The sequence below is a fragment of the Leuciscus leuciscus genome, assembly GCF_965113295.1.
Source record: "Leuciscus leuciscus genome assembly, chromosome: 20".
Lineage (NCBI taxonomy): Eukaryota > Metazoa > Chordata > Actinopteri > Cypriniformes > Leuciscidae > Leuciscus > Leuciscus leuciscus.
In genome coordinates this window covers 23,777,604-23,796,048 of record NC_138744.1, presented here as the reverse complement: position 1 = coordinate 23,796,048, position 18,445 = coordinate 23,777,604, and the positions used below count along the sequence as shown (strand labels likewise).

Genomic DNA, 18,445 nt, shown 5'->3' with positions numbered 1-18,445 from the left:
GTTTATGTGGGCTCTCTGTAGATGACATCCTGTCCGTGTTATGCAACATTGTGGGAAGGAAGCACCCCTCTCCTACACAGTCCCGTCAGCTGAAGCAGAACCTCCCCATGATGGCTGTGGTGCTGCATCTGCTCACATCACAGGTGTGTGTCTGTGTCAGGTCTTACTATATTTACCTATTTGCTAATTATTTTGGGTTTTCGATCTCCTGAAGGACAGGACAACCTTAAAAAAAAACTGTAGAGACCTACCTTGTGGTGCAATAGATAATACCTTATTTCACATATAAACGCGTTTAATGTCATTGTTAGATTTTTGCTCAGAGGTTCACAATCTGTTAAGGCCAAGTACCCCTTTGGTTAGATCAGAACATCCTAGAACAGGGGTGTTCAAACTCTGTCCTGGAGGGCCACTGTCCTGCAGAGTTTAGCTCCAACTTGCCTCTACACTCCTGCCTGGAAGTTTCTAGTATGCCTAGTGAGACCTTGATTAGCTGGTTCAGGTGTGTTTAATTGGGATTGGAGCTGAATTCTGCAGGACAGTGACCCTCCAGGAGCTGGATTTGACACCCCTGTGCTAGAACATCTTAGCCCAGTTTCCTCTGTCTTGTGTGATTTCTGGGCCACTTGTGTTTTTTTCAAAATTTCAAAATGAATGAAAACAGGTTTCTCAAATACTTCCCATCTGGCATTGGCCAAACAAACTGGTTGTCCCACCCAAAATTAGTACTATTGTTTGAGCAATGTGTTGCTATGTTAAACTGATCAAAATACTCAAACGTGTAAAGCAATTTTTGACAGCATATATACAATATTAAAGGTGCAGTAAGCAGAATTTTTTTTTTTTTTTTTTTTTTTTAAGTGTGTCGTACTGAGCATCACAACACACTTGTAGCCAATCAGCAGTAGGGGACATGTACACTCAGTGGAGAGGAGAGAGAGTGAGCAAGAGGGATATTTGAAGAAAGACTAGAAAGAGAGATGGCCGAGAGACATTATAAAAGAGAAATGATCAGAGGAATATCACTGGGAAATAAAGTGTTACAATCAGGCAAGAGCTTTAGGGCCCACGTTAATATTAGAAAAGCTTTCCAGCGCTGGAGAGACCTAAGTGGGAAGACCTGAAAACGGACGCTGATTTTGCGTTGTTTCTGCTCCATACACGAGTTACATTGGTTTTGCTATGTTTCACAGAATCAGGATATGCTGTTGTTGTAATATTGAGTGTCTTTGTTTGTCTGGAGTTGGTGTGCTGCTGGCGACTAACAACCAACTCTTAATTTTTTTTGTTCTTCTTTGTCGTTCGCTTGTCATCTTCGCTTTATTTTTCGCAAAGCATTATTTTGCTTTACTTCATCTGTAATAAAGATGTTTGTGCATTTTGGGGGCAGAGCATTTATTTTGGTTAATTATCAACAGTGTTTCTCAGAAGTCACTTACTGCACCTTTAAATACAATATCTATCTATCTATAAATTACAGAAACGTCTGTCTGTCTGTGTGTCTTTCTGTCTGTCTGTCTGTCTGTGTGTCTGTTATTCGCATATCTCTCGAACCGTTTGTCCGATGGATTTCAAACTTGACAGGTGTCTTGCTACGGGCACGCGTAAGTGCAGTGCCAAGTTTGACGTTGTTTGGATTAGAAATGCAAAAGATATCGGTAAATATATCGGTAAAAGAAGCACTTAGAAGGTTGTGGTTTAAAAATAAACATTCTGATATTAGAGGGTTGTGGTTTAAAAATAAACATTCTGACATAAACACTGTCAGCTAAACATTAAAGGTACAATATGTAAGAATTTTGCATTAAAATATCCCAAAATCTCAAGGCCAGTGTTATATATTTTGTTAAGTTGATTACTTACAATATCCCAAATGTTTCCAACTATTTTTAAATCGTGAGAAAATTGCGATTTTAACCAAGGAAACGGGGCGTTAGAGCAGGGGTGAGCTGGGAGTCGCCAGTCAATTGCGTCATATCCGCGTCACCCTCGGTTTCCGCTCGTACTGCGTGGAGTCCTGGACAAATGCGAAAGTTGTAGTTGTAGCGTCTATCAAGCTACAAACTTTAGCTTGTTTCTTGCAGTCGTTATGGGACACAATTATTCTTTACCGATTGCAGCTGGTTCTGTCGACAAAGCATGCTTAATTTTATATTTTCCAAATGTAGCATTCGGTAATAGTTATATTTATGTAAGGAAAGTATTATTGCTTTAGATTTGTGTTTAGTTTATTGACATTGTTTATCACGTCTGGTGTTTATGGCCATGTAAATAAACATAGCATGTGTTATACATAAAGATTAATCAGTATTTTGGCAAATGATGTGGGCATGTTCGAATGTACTTTTACAACAATTGTTTAGAACATGTAAAACTGCGCAGCGTTATCACAACAATGAATTCAACAAATACAGTAACATCTATGAAGTATTAAACCTTACTTTTCTTGCGGTTAATTCATTTTAATGAAATAAAAGTGTGATGAGGTTTAAGAGTCAGGAAGGAAGAAGACGCGTCGTCGTGACTGGGACTCGTACTTTATTAAAATAAAGCAAAACAAACAAAAGCCGCGCACAACGCGCATTCACTGTGGCAACCGCGACGGCACAAAACAGTTCAAAAATGGGAGCTTGGATCCACCGGTTTTCTTCCTCTGCGTCCAATTTTCTCTCCAGTCTCTCTCTCGTTCCAGCGCGGCTTATAAGCGGTCTCTCCACGCCGATCACTGCAATAAGACACAGGTGCATTTGCACTTGACCTACTTGCTCGTCTCTTTTCTCTCCCATCACAGACCGCGCTGAACCACGCCCCCCTCGCCACAAAAAGCATGTCATTAAACGCAACATTTATAAAAATAGAACTTAGCCTCATCCATGAACATGATTTTTCGATTCCCGTCTGACTGATTTACATCCACGGTGGAGTTTAAAACGACAGTTCCCATCATTCCACGCTCCTTCACATCGTCATCAAGCTACGCCGTTGTTGTTGTTTGGAATGTAGCGCCCTCTAGCGGCAAAAATTCTTGCATATTGTACCTTTAAGTCAGCTACACTGTTTACTTCTGAATATTATATTTATTCACGGCCATCATTTGTAGTAGCCTATTCACAAACTGTTTGCTCAAGTGTAGCGTTTTCTCTGAGTTCACTGTGTAGCCTGCTCCCTGAAGCATCGCGCTTCTTCATTTGTGGATGTTAACTGAATCTCTAGGTCAGCTACACTGTTTATTTCTGAATATTATATTTTATTCTAGTGCGCTTAACGTTATCGCTACTGTGTAATAGTAGCCTATGCTATTCACCAACTAAACATATCCTATTCAATGCGTTCACAGTCTCTTTCACGGCCATCATTTGTAGTAGCCTATTCACAAACTGTTTGCTCAGGCGTAGCGTTTTCTCAGAGTTCACTGTGTAGCCTGCTCCCTCAATCGTGTAGTTCAGTTTTCCATATGTATTGTATGTCATTATGTCAGTATCAGTATTTTGCTTTCTACCATGCACAAATAGAAATGTCACTGAACTTTTTCTGTGTAATTGTAACAATGAGCACTCAAACACACCGAACCAACAATTACCAAAAACACACACAAAAACGTCTCCGGTTACTATCGTAACCTCGGTTCCCTGAGAGGCGGGAACGAGACATTACGTCACTGACGTATATGGGAACTCCCTTCCTTCTCCGTTTTCACTGAAATCTTATAGGCTAACGCCAGCTGGAGACAGTTGGCCAATTGACGCGAAACATGCAAATGCTGACTGGACCGCGGGCAGTATAAATAGCATGGGCGCGACAATTACGTCAGAATCAAGACTGAACGCTAGCACAGCTGATCAAACGGCGAGCACGGCGGCTGACGTAATGTCTCGTTCCCGCCTCTCAGGGAACCGAGGTTACGATAGTAACCGGAGACGTTCCCTTTCAAGGCGGTCACTTCGACATTACGTCACTGACGTATATGGGAACTGTATAGAATCCCGCCGTGAGCGCAGTGAAGATAAGCCCAGAACGGGGTCAAGCTACACTCCCACGAGAGACAACAGTTCTAAGCCAGCAGCGCCGCTAGGAGCACTCGAAACTGATAGGCGAAACTAGACCAAGAACGTCTGCTCCGACCTTACCAAGTTGCATATCCAATGCAATGAAGCGAAGACTGCACTGGAGAGGGCAGCACAACACCATAAGCACTCGAGCACAAGAGTTAACACAGTGTCGACGGCAATAGCGGTGACAGCTGCATAACCTTATAGCCATACACAGAGTTAACAGGAATTGAAAACTACTGCGTAATGCGGAAACAGCTATGTAACATTATAGTCATAACACAGAGTTAGCAGCAATGGTAACTCTGCATAATGCAGACTACTGCACAGCTGGTGGTAACAGTTCATGAGTACATTAATAAAACTCACCGAACCCACGACGCTATAGGCAGTGCATCAAACTTGAAACCCTGGCGAACGTGTTCTGAGAAGACAGCCAGCATACCTAAATCCCATAGGCATAGCCAACATTGAAAGCGTCGAATTCAGTGAGAAAGTCTCAGTATAACAGCACGTCCCTAGTACCATCCATCAAGCACACAAACAGCTGGTCAGACTGCTGCCTAGTGATCCACGTACATCCGCAAAGCCCTTACAGGGCCAACAGCACTCTGAGCATCGGCATCATGCGAGGCTGACGGCTCAGCAGATAAGGCGGGCAGGGATCAATCTGTGCTCTGAACGGTGTAAGCGACTTCGGAACGCAGCTTGGTATCGGACGGAGAGTGACGCTGCAGTCACCAGGTCCGAGACAATGCAACATCATTCGCTTAGAATGAGCGTAGGTCTCCAACGTGCTTCACTGGGGCGAGAGCAGGTGAATTAAGGCCATCTCAAGAGAGCTCCCAACACTTGATAGTGTAAGTGTCTTGCTCAACTATGGACCCAGCAGCGGACACACAAGAAGGTTTCACAGCTTGGGGATGATAGGCTAGTAAGGGGGTCACGAGGAACTGACACTCCCTTGTAGAACATAGCCAATGTTCTAAGCCGATGCACAGAAGTGCAAACCAACACATAACTGAATGTACATAAACACAGTGCTAGTGGCCGTAGCGACAACAACTGTGAATATACGCAGTTAGATAATATCCCCATAATAGCATAGCACCTCAGTAAGTACACAAACACAGTCGTAGCCGTAGCTACAACTGTGAGTAAACGAGTTAACACACAATAGCCAGTTGCACTGAAGGAAACAGGGCAACATAACAGCGTAGCCCATGTACGTAACAGCATCGGTCGCTGTAGCGCGTCCATGTATGTACATAAACGCAGCGTAAGTCGCCGTAGCGACCGAAACTGTGTAGAGACAGAACTGAGATGTACAGTTAGATCAGGATGGCTAGCTGCAACAAGGAAATGGGGCAGCATTACAGCATAACACATCCGTGTACGTACCTACATCCAGAAACTGTGAACATGCACGGTTAGATTAGGATAGCTAGTTTTGCACTGAAGGAAACAGGGCAACAAATAGCAAAAACACGTCCTTGTACGTACATAAGTGCAGTGTAGTCGCCGTAGCGACAGAACTGTGAATATGCACAGTAGATAGGATAGCTGGTTGTTGCACTGAAGGATAGAGGGCAACATAACAGCATAACACATCAGAGTGCACATTTTAAACATCTGTGTGTATAATGCAGCGCAAGTCGCTGAAGCGACCGAAACTGCATGAATATGCTCAGTTCAACACAATGGTCAGTTACGTTGAAGGGCAACATAACAGCATAACGCTTCCGTGTGTACACAGATGCAGCGCAAGTCGCCGTAGCGACGACTGAGACTATGCATAAGCATAGTTACATTTTGTGTACAAAAACCACAGCGTCAGAGGCATAGCGACATCGACTGTGAATACGTAGTTATCAGAATAGCCGGTTGCACTGAGGATACAGGGCAATATATAACGGCATACATCATAGACACGTATATCAATGTACATAACACAGCGTCAGTGGCATCGCACAACAACTGTGAATACACAGTAATCAGGGTAGCCAGTTGCACTGAAGGATACAGGGCAATATATAGCGGCGTAATCGTAACACATATCAGTGCGTAGTGTGTGCACAGCGTCAGTTGCATCGCACGACAACTGTGAATACGCACTGCGTAGTAATCAGAATAGCCATTTGCACTGAATGACACAGGGCAATATATAATGGCATAAATCATTACACATAACAGAGTACGTAACACAGCGTTAGTTGCATCGCACAACAACTGTGAATACGTAGTAATCAGAATAGCCATTTGCACTGAAGGATACAGGGCAATATACAACGGCAAAATTCATACACATAACAGTGTGTAGTGTGTACGTAAACACAGCGTCAGTTGCGTCGCACGACAACTGTGAATACGTACTGCGTAGTAATCAGAATAGCCATTTGCACTGAAGGATACAGGGCAATATACAACGGCAAAATTCATACACATATCAGTGTGTAGTGTGTACGTAACGCAGCGTCAGTTGCATCGCACGACAACTGTGAATACGCACTGCGTAGTAATCAGAATAGCCATTTGCACTGAATGACACAGGGCAATATATAATGGCATAAATCATTACACATAACAGAGTGCGGAGTGTACATAACACAGCGTCAGTTGCATCGCGCAACAACTGTGAATACGTAGTAATCAGAATAGCCATTTGCACTGAAGGATACAGGGCAATATACAACGGCAAAATTCATACACATATCAGTGTGTAGTGTGTACGTAACACAGCGCAAGTTGCATCGCGCAGCAACTGTGAATACGTACTGCGTAGTAATCAGAATAGCCATTTGCACTGAAATACAGGGCAATATAAGTGGCATAAATCATACACATAACAGTGTGTAGTGTGTACGTAACGCAGCGTCAGTTGCATCGCGCAACAACTGTGAATACGTAGTAATCAGAATAGCCAGTTGCACTGCAGGAAACAGGGCAATATCGTGGCATAAGCATAATACACACAATCAGGTACATAAACACAGCGTCAGTGGCATCGCACAACAACTGTGAATACGTGGTAATCAGAATAGCCATTTGCACTGAAGGAAACAGGGCAATATAACGGCACAAATCATAGCACATATCAGTGTGCAGTGTGTACATAAACACAGCGTCAGTGGCGTAGCGACAACAACTGTGAATACGTAGTTAAATCAGAATGGCCAGTTGCACTGAAGGATACAGGGCAATATAACGGCACAAATCATAGCACATATCAGTGTGCAGTGTGCACATAAACACAGCGTCAGCGTCACAGCGTCAGCGACAACAACTGTGAATACGTAGTTAAATCAGAATGGCCAGTTGCACTGAAGGATACAGGGCAATATAACGGCACAAATCATAGCACATATCAGTGTGCAGTGTGTACATAAACACAGCGTCAGTGGCGTAGCGACAACAACTGTGAATACGTAGTTAAATCAGAATGGCCAGTTGCACTGAAGGATACAGGGCAATATAACGGCACAAATCATAGCACATATCAGTGTGCAGTGTGCACATAAACACAGCGTCAGCGTCACAGCGTCAGCGACAACAACTGTGAATACGTAGTTAAATCAGAATGGCCAGTTGCACTGAAGGATACAGGGCAACATAACGGCACAAATCATAGCACATATCGGTGTGCAGTGTGTACATAAACATAGCGTCAGTGGCGTAGCGACAACAACTGTGAATACGTAGTTAAATCAGAATGGCCAGTTGCACTGAAGGATACAGGGCAATATAACGGCACAAATCATAGCACATATCAGTGTGCAATGTGTACATAAACACAGCTTCAGTGGCGTAGCGACAACAACTGTGAATACGTAGTTAAATCAGAATGGCCAGTTGCACTGAAGGATACAGGGCAGCCTGACAACATAAGCTGTAAGCACATCAATATGTAATGTTACGTAGGCCCAGCGTCAACAGCATAAGCGGTAACGACTGCGCAACCCCGTAGTCAAAACTGACTAACGTTAGAAGGGGTAAACACTCACCGAATTGCGGTTGTGCACTTTTGTCAGATTGGGGCGTCAAGAGACTCATAGCATCCGCACTTTGCGCCTTTTAGACACGGAGCCATGGCCTGTGCCTCATCCCTCTAGACGCGCGTCTTTGCGCATGACTATCCATAGGACGTCGTGGAAGACGGAGTCTTTCTTGAAGTAGCCTGGCTGAGATACCGGGCTAAGTATCCTCCACAGAGCCTATCGCGTCGAGTCCTTCTAGCGAGCACGCGAAAAGGACCGGAGTGGCGACGGGCAGCGCTAACTCGTCTTTGGGCAGGAGAGGGCCCACCAGCGGCCTGCTGGCGGCAGTGGGCCTCATCCCCGCTGATGCCCGGGTTTATTCCCCTGAGGGCACGCACTGTCCGGCACATTGCCTGTCGTCCGCGAGTGCGGCCTCAGTTGATCCTTGTTAGGGTAGAGCGAGTCAATAGGACCCGCACATATCTGGCATGTAGCAGCCATCGGATGCGGGGAGGAAACATGGTGAGTAACCTCTATTGCAACTTCCACGATGACTTCAGATAAGACTTCTAGCGTGAAGAAAGAGATTCTGACGTAATTGTCGCGCCCATGCTATTTATACTGCCCGCGGTCCAGTCAGCATTTGCATGTTTCGCGTCAATTGGCCAACTGTCTCCAGCTGGCGTTAGCCTATAAGATTTCAGTGAAAACGGAGAAGGAAGGGAGTTCCCATATACGTCAGTGACGTAATGTCGAAGTGACCGCCTTGAAAGGGAACTGATTTTGCACAGGCTCTTTGCACTACCGTATTTTCCGCACTATAAGGCGCACTTAAAAGCCTTTAATTTTTTCAAAAAACGACAGTGCGCCTTATAATCCGGAGCGCCTTATATATGGATCTGGCGCCTTATATTAATGTCTGTAAAACAACCGCTGACTTAAACCTTGTTTATACTTTCGCCTGGCACCGGAGCGCGAGCCTCCGCTGACTGCGCGCGCACCTCCCCAAACAGACGAGGCATTTATACTTGACGCAACTGTTTTGTTTTAGACTGAACACCAGACCATACAACTGATTTAGACGCGCAAACTGGGTGCCGGTGTGATGAGATGTACTAATATCCGTCTGCTCGGGCAGATTCGGCTCAAAGTCGTGCATCTTCGGATGCGGAGGCGCGCGCGCTGTCACAATGACGTCATTTTGCCGCGCGCGCGCCTCCGCATCCGAAGATGCACGACTTTGAGCTGAATCTGCCCGAGCAGACGGATATTAGTTTTGTATTACCTTCGCGCTCATGCGGACGCGTCGAGTATAAACAAGGTTTTACAGCTCAGCCACTTGTTTTTTCATATTTTTTTGCAAGTGGTAGATCTTGGTTTACATTTGGACTTTGGATGTGATCTTAGGCTTGAAAATTTTTTTTATAAAAATGCAACTAAGGATTCCTCTGGCTGCAACTGAAATCACGTAATCTCTGCATAGGTAAATATATTGTGAATGTGAAATGATATATGTATGTAGCATTGTGTAGGCAGTCAGCACTGTTGACCCATGAAATCTTTAGAATCTGCTGTGGGGAGGAGTTTGCACTGAACTGGTTCTGAAAAAAAAAAGAAATTCATGCATTCACAAGTCCTCTCCCTTGGCTTGATAGGATAATAAAGTGTCCATAGGATGTGCACTTCAGAATCTTGCCGAAAGTAGTCATCAGGGTAGTTTTTGCCTACTGTTTTATGAATTGGAAAAGCTGGACCAGCATTGGCTTGTATGTCAAGAAGTAACATTTTGAATAAGTGCTGTATCGTAGAGTATAGTATAGTATAGTCAAGAGCCAATTTTCCACCATCAGGCTAAACCGTTCTCTTTGCTTAACCGTTCCATTCTGTGCCGATCCAGGCCAGCCAGCACGGATATGTTTTAATTTTCCACTGTGGGATAACGGAGCTTTTTGGAATGTAATGTAATGCGCAGTCGTTGTCTTGGTAACGCAACTGTTTACAGACGATATGAGATGTAAAATCGAACATGTTTTGGAATATGATCGTATATTTTACTATACTTTACTATACTTTTAATTTATTATTATTAATTTGTGTTTATATCGGTCAAATAGTGTGCTTAGCCAGCTACTGAGAAACTGGTAGCCAGGCAACAGACAAGTGACAAATCCTGAGTTGCAACGACAATTACACGCATTCTACCAGCACTGTTTATCACGGTTAGCCAACCGGGCTGAGAATTTCAGGCCGAAAATGATTTGTAATTGTCCCGTGCCCTACCAGGAAATACAACTAGAACCGTTCCTTACCATTCTTAGAACCGTTCGGCCCGACGGTGGAAAAGCTGCTAAAGTCGCTTTAAGGCAAGTCATTTCACTCGGCGGCCATCTTTGAAATGCCTCTCGGGCAGCTATTTCAGTCATGCAAGTGCGAGCTCCTATCTCTTTGAATGGGGTACCATTAAATTCTCCAAAGCTGTTCACTAAGCTTACGATTAAATTTCATATTTGAAATCACCAATGAAATCTGACAACAACGGTCTCAACTCATGTTAAAAACGCTCAAATCATGATAAAAAAAACTGCATTTTTCAGGTTGGACCAGCCAATGCGCATTCGGAGTCCCAACACGGACTGTTTCTATAGCTTCTTACGGCAGCTGCAGTCACACAATGACTTTATTAATCAGTGATTGGCTCTTTTATTTAGAAGGTGGGACTTATTCCACCATATTGCGTGTTGCACTTTCCCCCATTTATAGTAATATGAGTGCACTGTCTTTATATATATAAAGTCTAGAGTAGCGAGCGTAGAGTAGCGTAGAGCAAAATGGCATAGTATGATATGGTATGGTATAGGTATAGTCTGAATAGAGTAAATTTGTGAATCATTTTGTGACTTTTAAACTAACTACAAAATAAACTTTCCAGACTCTTTTACTCACTTTATTAAACGTCTTCATCTGCACAGAAAATAAAGGAAGGATGTGCTGTACCTGCCTGTCACGCGCTGTGTGTAATCACTGTCTGTGTCAGAATGATCTATTAAATAGCTTTTCGGTGCAGCTTTAATGCACACATTCACCCACACGCACACACACATATACATACACAAGATTATTACCAGTTGTCACACAGTGCAAAATTGGATTTACTTCTGACACACTCAGTCACGCCAAAATTAATATGAAGGGATCTGGTGTTCACAGAGAAAGATGTTTGTCAGTGTGCAGAGTTGATGAGTCTCTCTGCTGATTAAATAGACTTTTACATTTGGCCAGGATTTGCCATGGAGACTCAGTGGCAGATTGAGTCGTCTCATTTGAAGGGGTCGGAGCTGATAGAGCTGTCTGTCTGATAGTTCCACTGTCATTAACTCATCTGAGGAGGATACACTGATGTCCATTAACACAGAGCTGCAGTGGGCTGTTAGAGTGGTAATAGGCAGTTACCAGTGTCTGTCTGCTTTAATGGTCCTCACAGTGAGTTGTGTTGGTGTAGTGCCAGCCTCAGAGAGCACATCCACAAATTGACCGCTCACTGGCCATCTAATGCTTATTGTACTCAAATATGGCAAATATTTGTCCAAATTGTCAGCCTCAATCTTACTGGCTGTGGCTGACAATTTCTGGGAGATGTGTTTTTTTTCTTTTTTTTCTGCTTCTTCTTCTTCTTGGTTTTTATTTTTTATTTTTATTTTTTTACCTGCTATGAAACAGTTGCCAGGCTGCTCCAGTGAGCGCTTCCATGGAAGAACTACACACTGGATTGTCTTTTTTTCCCCTTTTTTTTTCATAAAAATTAACTTTGGTCCAGTTTATATATATATATATTAGTGGTGCAACGGATCATCATTGATCCGTGATCCGTTCGGATCAATATCTTCGGTTCGGCACACACGTGATCCGCGGATTAATTTATGAAAAAAAAAAAAAGTTGTGCGCATGTTCAGTCCACACACAGCGTGGTCATGGCGAGCGGAGGAACGGAGGAGCTTGAACGCCCCGCGTCATATAAATCCCCTGTATGGGAGCATTTTGGCTTCCCTGGAACACGCGTCTATTTCGCTTCAAACGCTCGCTTTATCATTATACGCGCGCGGCGCGTCCTATTCGCTTTGGACGCGCGAAAGGATTCAAGCTGTTCAAGCATCGAACTAGACGCGAATTTGACTCTCTATTCGCGTATGGTGTGAACCATAGACTGTAAAAAATATGAACGCGGCAAAATGAACAGGCTGCGATGTATGCTGGAATGTGTGTGTGTGTGTGTGTGTCAGACAGAGAGAGAGAGAGAGAGAGAGAGAGAGAAAAAGAGAGAGAGAGAGAGAGAGAGAGAGAGAGAGAGAGAGAGAGAGAGAGAGAGAGAAAGAGAGAGAGGCACGGGCGCGATCGAACAATCACACACACACACACACACACACACGCTGTTTAAAAGCAAAAATTATCTCATCTTTTGGACATTATATTGCATTGGTTTTCATTTCTTGTCCTCAAACAGAGTAATCTGTTTATTTTGAAGTTACACATTCTACATTGATTAAAAAAGAAAATCAAATGTGTTTTTAATGGTAGTATCATTTTATACAGAAATAAATGATTTATAATTCAGATGAGAATAACGTTAAAGTTAATTAAAATTTTAAGGAAACAAATATATTGATCTGAAATATAGCAAATTAATTTTAAATTCATTCAGGTAGCCTACAATTACCAAACATATCTCAAGGTCATTTGAATAAAGGGTGACAGTCTTTCATTATCAACTGTTGTTGTGGACTATATACTGGAGAAGTATTTGTTCTCCATTTGAGTGAGATGTTTTTATGTGGCTAATTGAGCAAAGTGCTTCCATATATTTTATTATTAGTAGTATTAGTTCAAGAATAAAATAAAAATATCGGATTGATATCGGTATCGGCAAATAGCCGATATGCTGCGGCATCGGTATCGTATCGGAAGTGAAAAAGTAGTATCGGGACATCCGTGGAAACACATCAAGCATGGCCACGCATTTGAAGCGACATCACCTCAGTGTTTCACTGACAGGAGCTCAACGTTGCACAATCAGACCGGGCTAAAGCCATCACAAACGCTATCAGTGTGTTTATAGTCACGCTTCATGGAATGAACCCGTCGCACACCCACTGTTGATTTTATATATTTTAATTTAATATTTTAAAAATGTTAATAAACAAAAAGACAAAACTTGTGTTTATTTGTCTTGTCTTTTTTTTTTTTTTTGATCCGAAAAATGATCCGATCCGTGACTCTGATCCGAGAAACGATCCGAACCGTGAGTTTTTTGATCCGTTGCACCCCTATATATATATATATATATATATATATATATATATATATATATATATATATATATATATATATATATATATATATATATTAGTGATGCACCGATGTGAAAATTGTGGCCGATACCGATATTAATATTGCTGTTATGGCCGATACCGATATTTACCGATGTCGATATCTCTGTATTCATGGGTTTCATCAGGTCCCTTTCCACAGGTGTATAAAATCAAGCATCTAGATTATGAATGCAGACTGCATTGTGCTTGATTAATACACCTGTGGAAAGGGACCTGATGAAACCCATGAATAGAAAACTCATTTTTATGATAATCAAATAAAGAGCTATTTTCCAAAGCTATTTTTATTTTTTTTTATTTTAGAAATGACTGATATTGGGCACTTTTACCTGTGTGCAAAATATGTCATCAGATTTTCAGAAGAAAAAATTAATATTTATATAAAAATACATTTTTATAAAGGATAGTGTGACCTGAATTCCTGGGGACGACACACATGCATTATATTGCATTGCATATAATGTGTGCTGGTCAACTTGTCTAAAATTAAGAAACCCCTAGAAAACAGTAAAAAAAATAAAAAAAAATAGGAACATTGTGTACAAATAAGATAGGCTACTTAATTTATTATTCCAATATCCAAATATGATACTAAATACCACAGGGAAAAGGGCTTCTATTTGTGACGTGCTGTCTTTGTGTTTGAACATTGCACATTTTAAACAGGACACACATTAGCTGAATAAATATTAGCCAATCAGTGGCGGCGCCAGGGAGGAGCTAGGTGGTGCTGTAGCTCCCCATATAATAGCCATAGCACCTGCCCAGCACCCCCAAGAAATGTCTGTAATTTTTTTATATTTATATTTTAATGTCATGTTTGAATAGTCTTTTTCATGTTGTTAAAAATAGGAATTAAATAATAATTTAAAAATCGCGAGCGGACGCGCGCAGGCGGGCGCGGGCGCCGTGAGCGCTGAGCGAGCAGGAACGAGTAACGTTAGTGAGTTGTCGTCGAAAAAGATGGATATAGAAAAAAAGCTGTCGGGGACTAAAAATAGAAAAAGAAAGAGGGAAAAGGAGATGACATGTCACTTGATGCGACAGCAGCTAAATAAGTGGATGGTGAAAGGCAACAGGTTGGTAGGATTTAAAGTGTGACGTCCAGGCATGTAGGCTACTGGCCATCGGGACTACCGGGAGATTCCCGGTGGGCCGACGTGCTTTTTGGGCCGATACATCTCATACTTTTTTTTTGTCTTAACGGCCCATAAAACTCGTTCATCGGTGGCCCATTCGTTTTGTTTAATTGGCGTCGCATGGGTTACTAGTGCCGGTGTAATGCATTGGTCAAAAAAAGTCAGCGTTAGTTTTTTTCTGACACCCCATGAAACACGTAGATCAGCGGCCCATTGGTTCTTTTCTTGATTGACACTGGGCTGGCCCAATCACATCTTTAATGTGAAGTATATTTCTATTTCTATTTCAAGTATAGAAATTAGTACAAAACTAATTATGAATTCGTTTCCTTTATTTTTCAGTGCATTTGTTTTACAATATATGGCTATTACTATCATGGGATTAATATTATAACTATTATTATTATGTAGTGTAATGTAGACTGACAACTAAAAGAGTTTTGAATTTTTCTTTGTTTCTTTGAGCTTTTAACCCTCTGAGGTCTGAGCTGTTTTCTGGGCCCTGGAGGTGTTCTGACATGCTCTGACATTTGTGTTTTTTTCTGTTACTAGTGACATTTTCATGGCTAAAGTCTAATTACACTGTATTCAGCACAAACTCTGCTACAATAATATATCAGCAGCATGTATGTAAAAGTTTGTAGTTTTGAGATAATGACATTTATGCGTGGTTTGTGAAAATACAAAAAAAAATTCTCACTGAAATAAGGCCATGAAACCCATACTGATTATTTCTTCACAAGACTTTTGAAAATTGTATGACATAGCCTAGAATATTTGCTCCAAAACTATGTGAAAATCACCCTGACTGCTCATTCAGATAAGACAATATATTGATTTAAATTTTCTAAGACGTGTTTTGTGTGAAGAGCCATATGCGAAGAGGCGTGATCATTTCTTGAATATGTAAGCATTCAACACCTGAGAAAGACAAAGACACTCCCCTAACTGCCCTATTAGGAGCGATCAGGCCCTGTCATTCAGAGCAACCTTGCACAAAGAATGAGGAGATTTAAAAAAGAATGGCTTTTAGATTGTTTGGATTTATTCACAACACAATCCAAAAATACAAATGACAAAAGAGCACATTGAAAACAATGATCCAAAGACAGAGACCTTTGTGCCATTCCTAAAAACATTGTACATACCTTTCATTTCCAAGGTGTTTGATTTTCACTTTACCATGTTCATGTACAGAGACTCATGTGAATTTTGAAGTCAGCAGGACTCAGTTGCATCTGGTCCCTGAAAGAAAAAAAAAAAAAGAAAAAACTGTGAACATACTGATATCAAGAGAAACTATAGGGCTGCACGATTTTGGGAATAGATTTTAGATTTTTCTGGTTAAAATTTCTTTTTAAAATTCACAGAATACACACACACACACACGTTTCCAACAATATATAATGAACACCAGGTTTGTTGTGCCTTGTAGGCATAGGCTACGCAGTGCTGCATAATATAATAATAACAATAAATTAAATCTTCCAAAAGATTTCAAGAACAACTACGCTAGAGAAAAATATATTGATTATCATATGTTACTTCAAATGTTTCCATTCGTTATGATGATATGAAATGAGATAATAGTAAAAACATAAAGCCTAATGTTTGGTGCATTTTTCCTTTCAAACGCAATCGCGCTCCAAAATATGATACATTAAAACCCACAGCGCGCTCCAAAATATGACACATTCAAACCCACAGCGCGCTCCAAAATATGATACATTCAAACGCCATCGCGCTCCAAAATATTAAACATTATGGTTATACATATCTATGTTTGAGCAGATATCCACAAACAGTATTTAACAGTAAACACGGGTCTAAATAGTATAATATTCACCATATATCTAGCAACAGTTCAACTGCAATGTGAAGTTTATGCAACAATACCATAAACGAATAAGTAAGAATTTCTTACGTTACATCTTTCTTGTCTTCAAATCGCGTTCTTCTTCTTCTGGGGGTAAATCCAATGTAAGCTCAGACGTGTCTTCCAAACTCGACGAAAAGCAGAGACTTGTGAAGTTTTTTGGTGTTTTGTGTTTGAGGTAACGAGGGCGTTCGCGTCCCATGTGGAGATTTGCATGTGAATCTCTTTTGCGCGAGTGGGCGTGTCGAATTAAAAAGTAATTAGCAAGCGTTTGAGATACTGGACATCCTGTTGGTTTTATACAAATGACTTAAACAGAGAATATTTGTTTTCAGTTTGAATCCGATCATTTAAAAGTACACACTTAAATGTGTATAAAGGTATATGGCTCATAAATGTGTGAGAAGTATTCGCTGAGTTTTGTTTCAGTTTATAGACGTGCTCAAGAAAAAAAGTTCACCGCGACGGAGAGGCAGAACGCACACCCTGTTTATTTTCTTTATTTTACAAAAGCACAATGTTTTGATTTGATTGTAAGTGGACACATACAAAAGTAGAAATATCACAGATTATTTTTTTATATTTCTTTTTTCTGTATAACCATAAATGACGGAGTAATTTAAGTTTATGTTGCTGCTATGTGAAAAAAATCCAGCAAAACGCGTCGGCGCGTTTCTCGACCTCAGAGGGTTAATTTTTAACTCTCAAAGTGCACCAGATTGATGATTGCCAAAACTGTTGCTGCATACCCCTCTGACACTGGGTAGTTGCGTCCCTGTCTATAGCCCTTGCGTTGAATACTTTTACATATATATACAGTATATGCTTATAGTCGCGGAACGAGTATAGTTAATGCGGGCGTGTACGCATGTTTATACTTTCATGGTGTTGTTCATGATGACGTTTCATTATGGTGGTCCGATGCGACCTCCATAATGAAACGCCCCAAAATTCAAAGCACCTTCTCTTAAGTGTTGAGCATCCCCATAGCACCTGCAACAGAAAATCTCTGGAGCCGCCACTGTAGCCAAATATTTATAGAAAACAGTTGACAATGAATAGACAGGAGTCCAATAATAGCATAACGAATCACTTATTCTAAAAATAATATCAAGTATAAGTTAGAGGAATCCGACATATAATGAGGGCTGTGTTAACAGTAAAACGTCCGTCATTTAACGAATTTTAAAAACAAGGATGGATAATACAAAATGCTTTCTGACATTTTGACAGAAAAAAACAAACAAGCAAGAACAAAATTTAAACTTAGCCCGTCAATTTTCATTTTACAATTATCTTCTCTCTCTGTGTCCGCGCGTCCGTGTTTGTGAGAGAGAGCTCTCAGCACTGATACAACGGTACTTTTTAATCCATAAGTAACGAACGCGCTAGTTTTCATACAAAATAAATATGTAACACAATTAAGTAGGCTACTTTCGTTATTATTAACACAATAACGTAACACATGAAGGCTATACGTTTCTCAACACTGAGAATGAATATATAAACGCCTGTTTCTCCACTCGCGCTTATCAGTAATCCACAAATCACACGTGCTGTCACTTTTGGGAAAAATCTAATTCGAACGGGTATCAAATATCAAGCAATATATTAGAATATCTACGAGTCAAAAAACGATCAGTCAAAAAATGTGTCATGAAGAGGAAAAAAACATAGCATATAAGTCGCATTTATTTAGAAATAAATTTCACACACACAAAAAACAATGTTACAGACGGACAGTTCTCCATTACGGACGTGAGTGCTCTGAAAGCGGCTCTAAAAGACTACTTTAAAACTTTCACAGAGACCTCAAACAGAAAGCACAAAGCCTGTCTTTAAATTTAATTTCGTTTTGTATTAATTGTATCTTAATTTTGATCAATGTTTCATTAACCAATTACCTAGATTTAATAAATAAGAAGTAAATATAGTAGAAAATATTTAATCACGACACGGAGGCAACGGCGCGTGAATCTGGAGCTCATCTCATAAATGAACCGAAACTCAGCGTATAGCCTGC

At 41.0% G+C, this 18,445-nt stretch overlaps 1 protein-coding gene across 1 annotated transcript in view; it reads left to right on the top strand.

The window, feature by feature from the left end:
- The window catches only part of ulk4 (unc-51 like kinase 4), a 321,586-nt gene that overhangs the window by 144,664 nt on the left and 158,477 nt on the right, over positions 1 to 18,445 (top strand). The window contains exon 24 of the mRNA XM_082150256.1: positions 22 to 143. Within this exon, the coding sequence (XP_082006382.1) occupies positions 22 to 143 (122 nt within the window). The remainder of the gene's footprint in view (positions 1 to 21; positions 144 to 18,445) is intronic.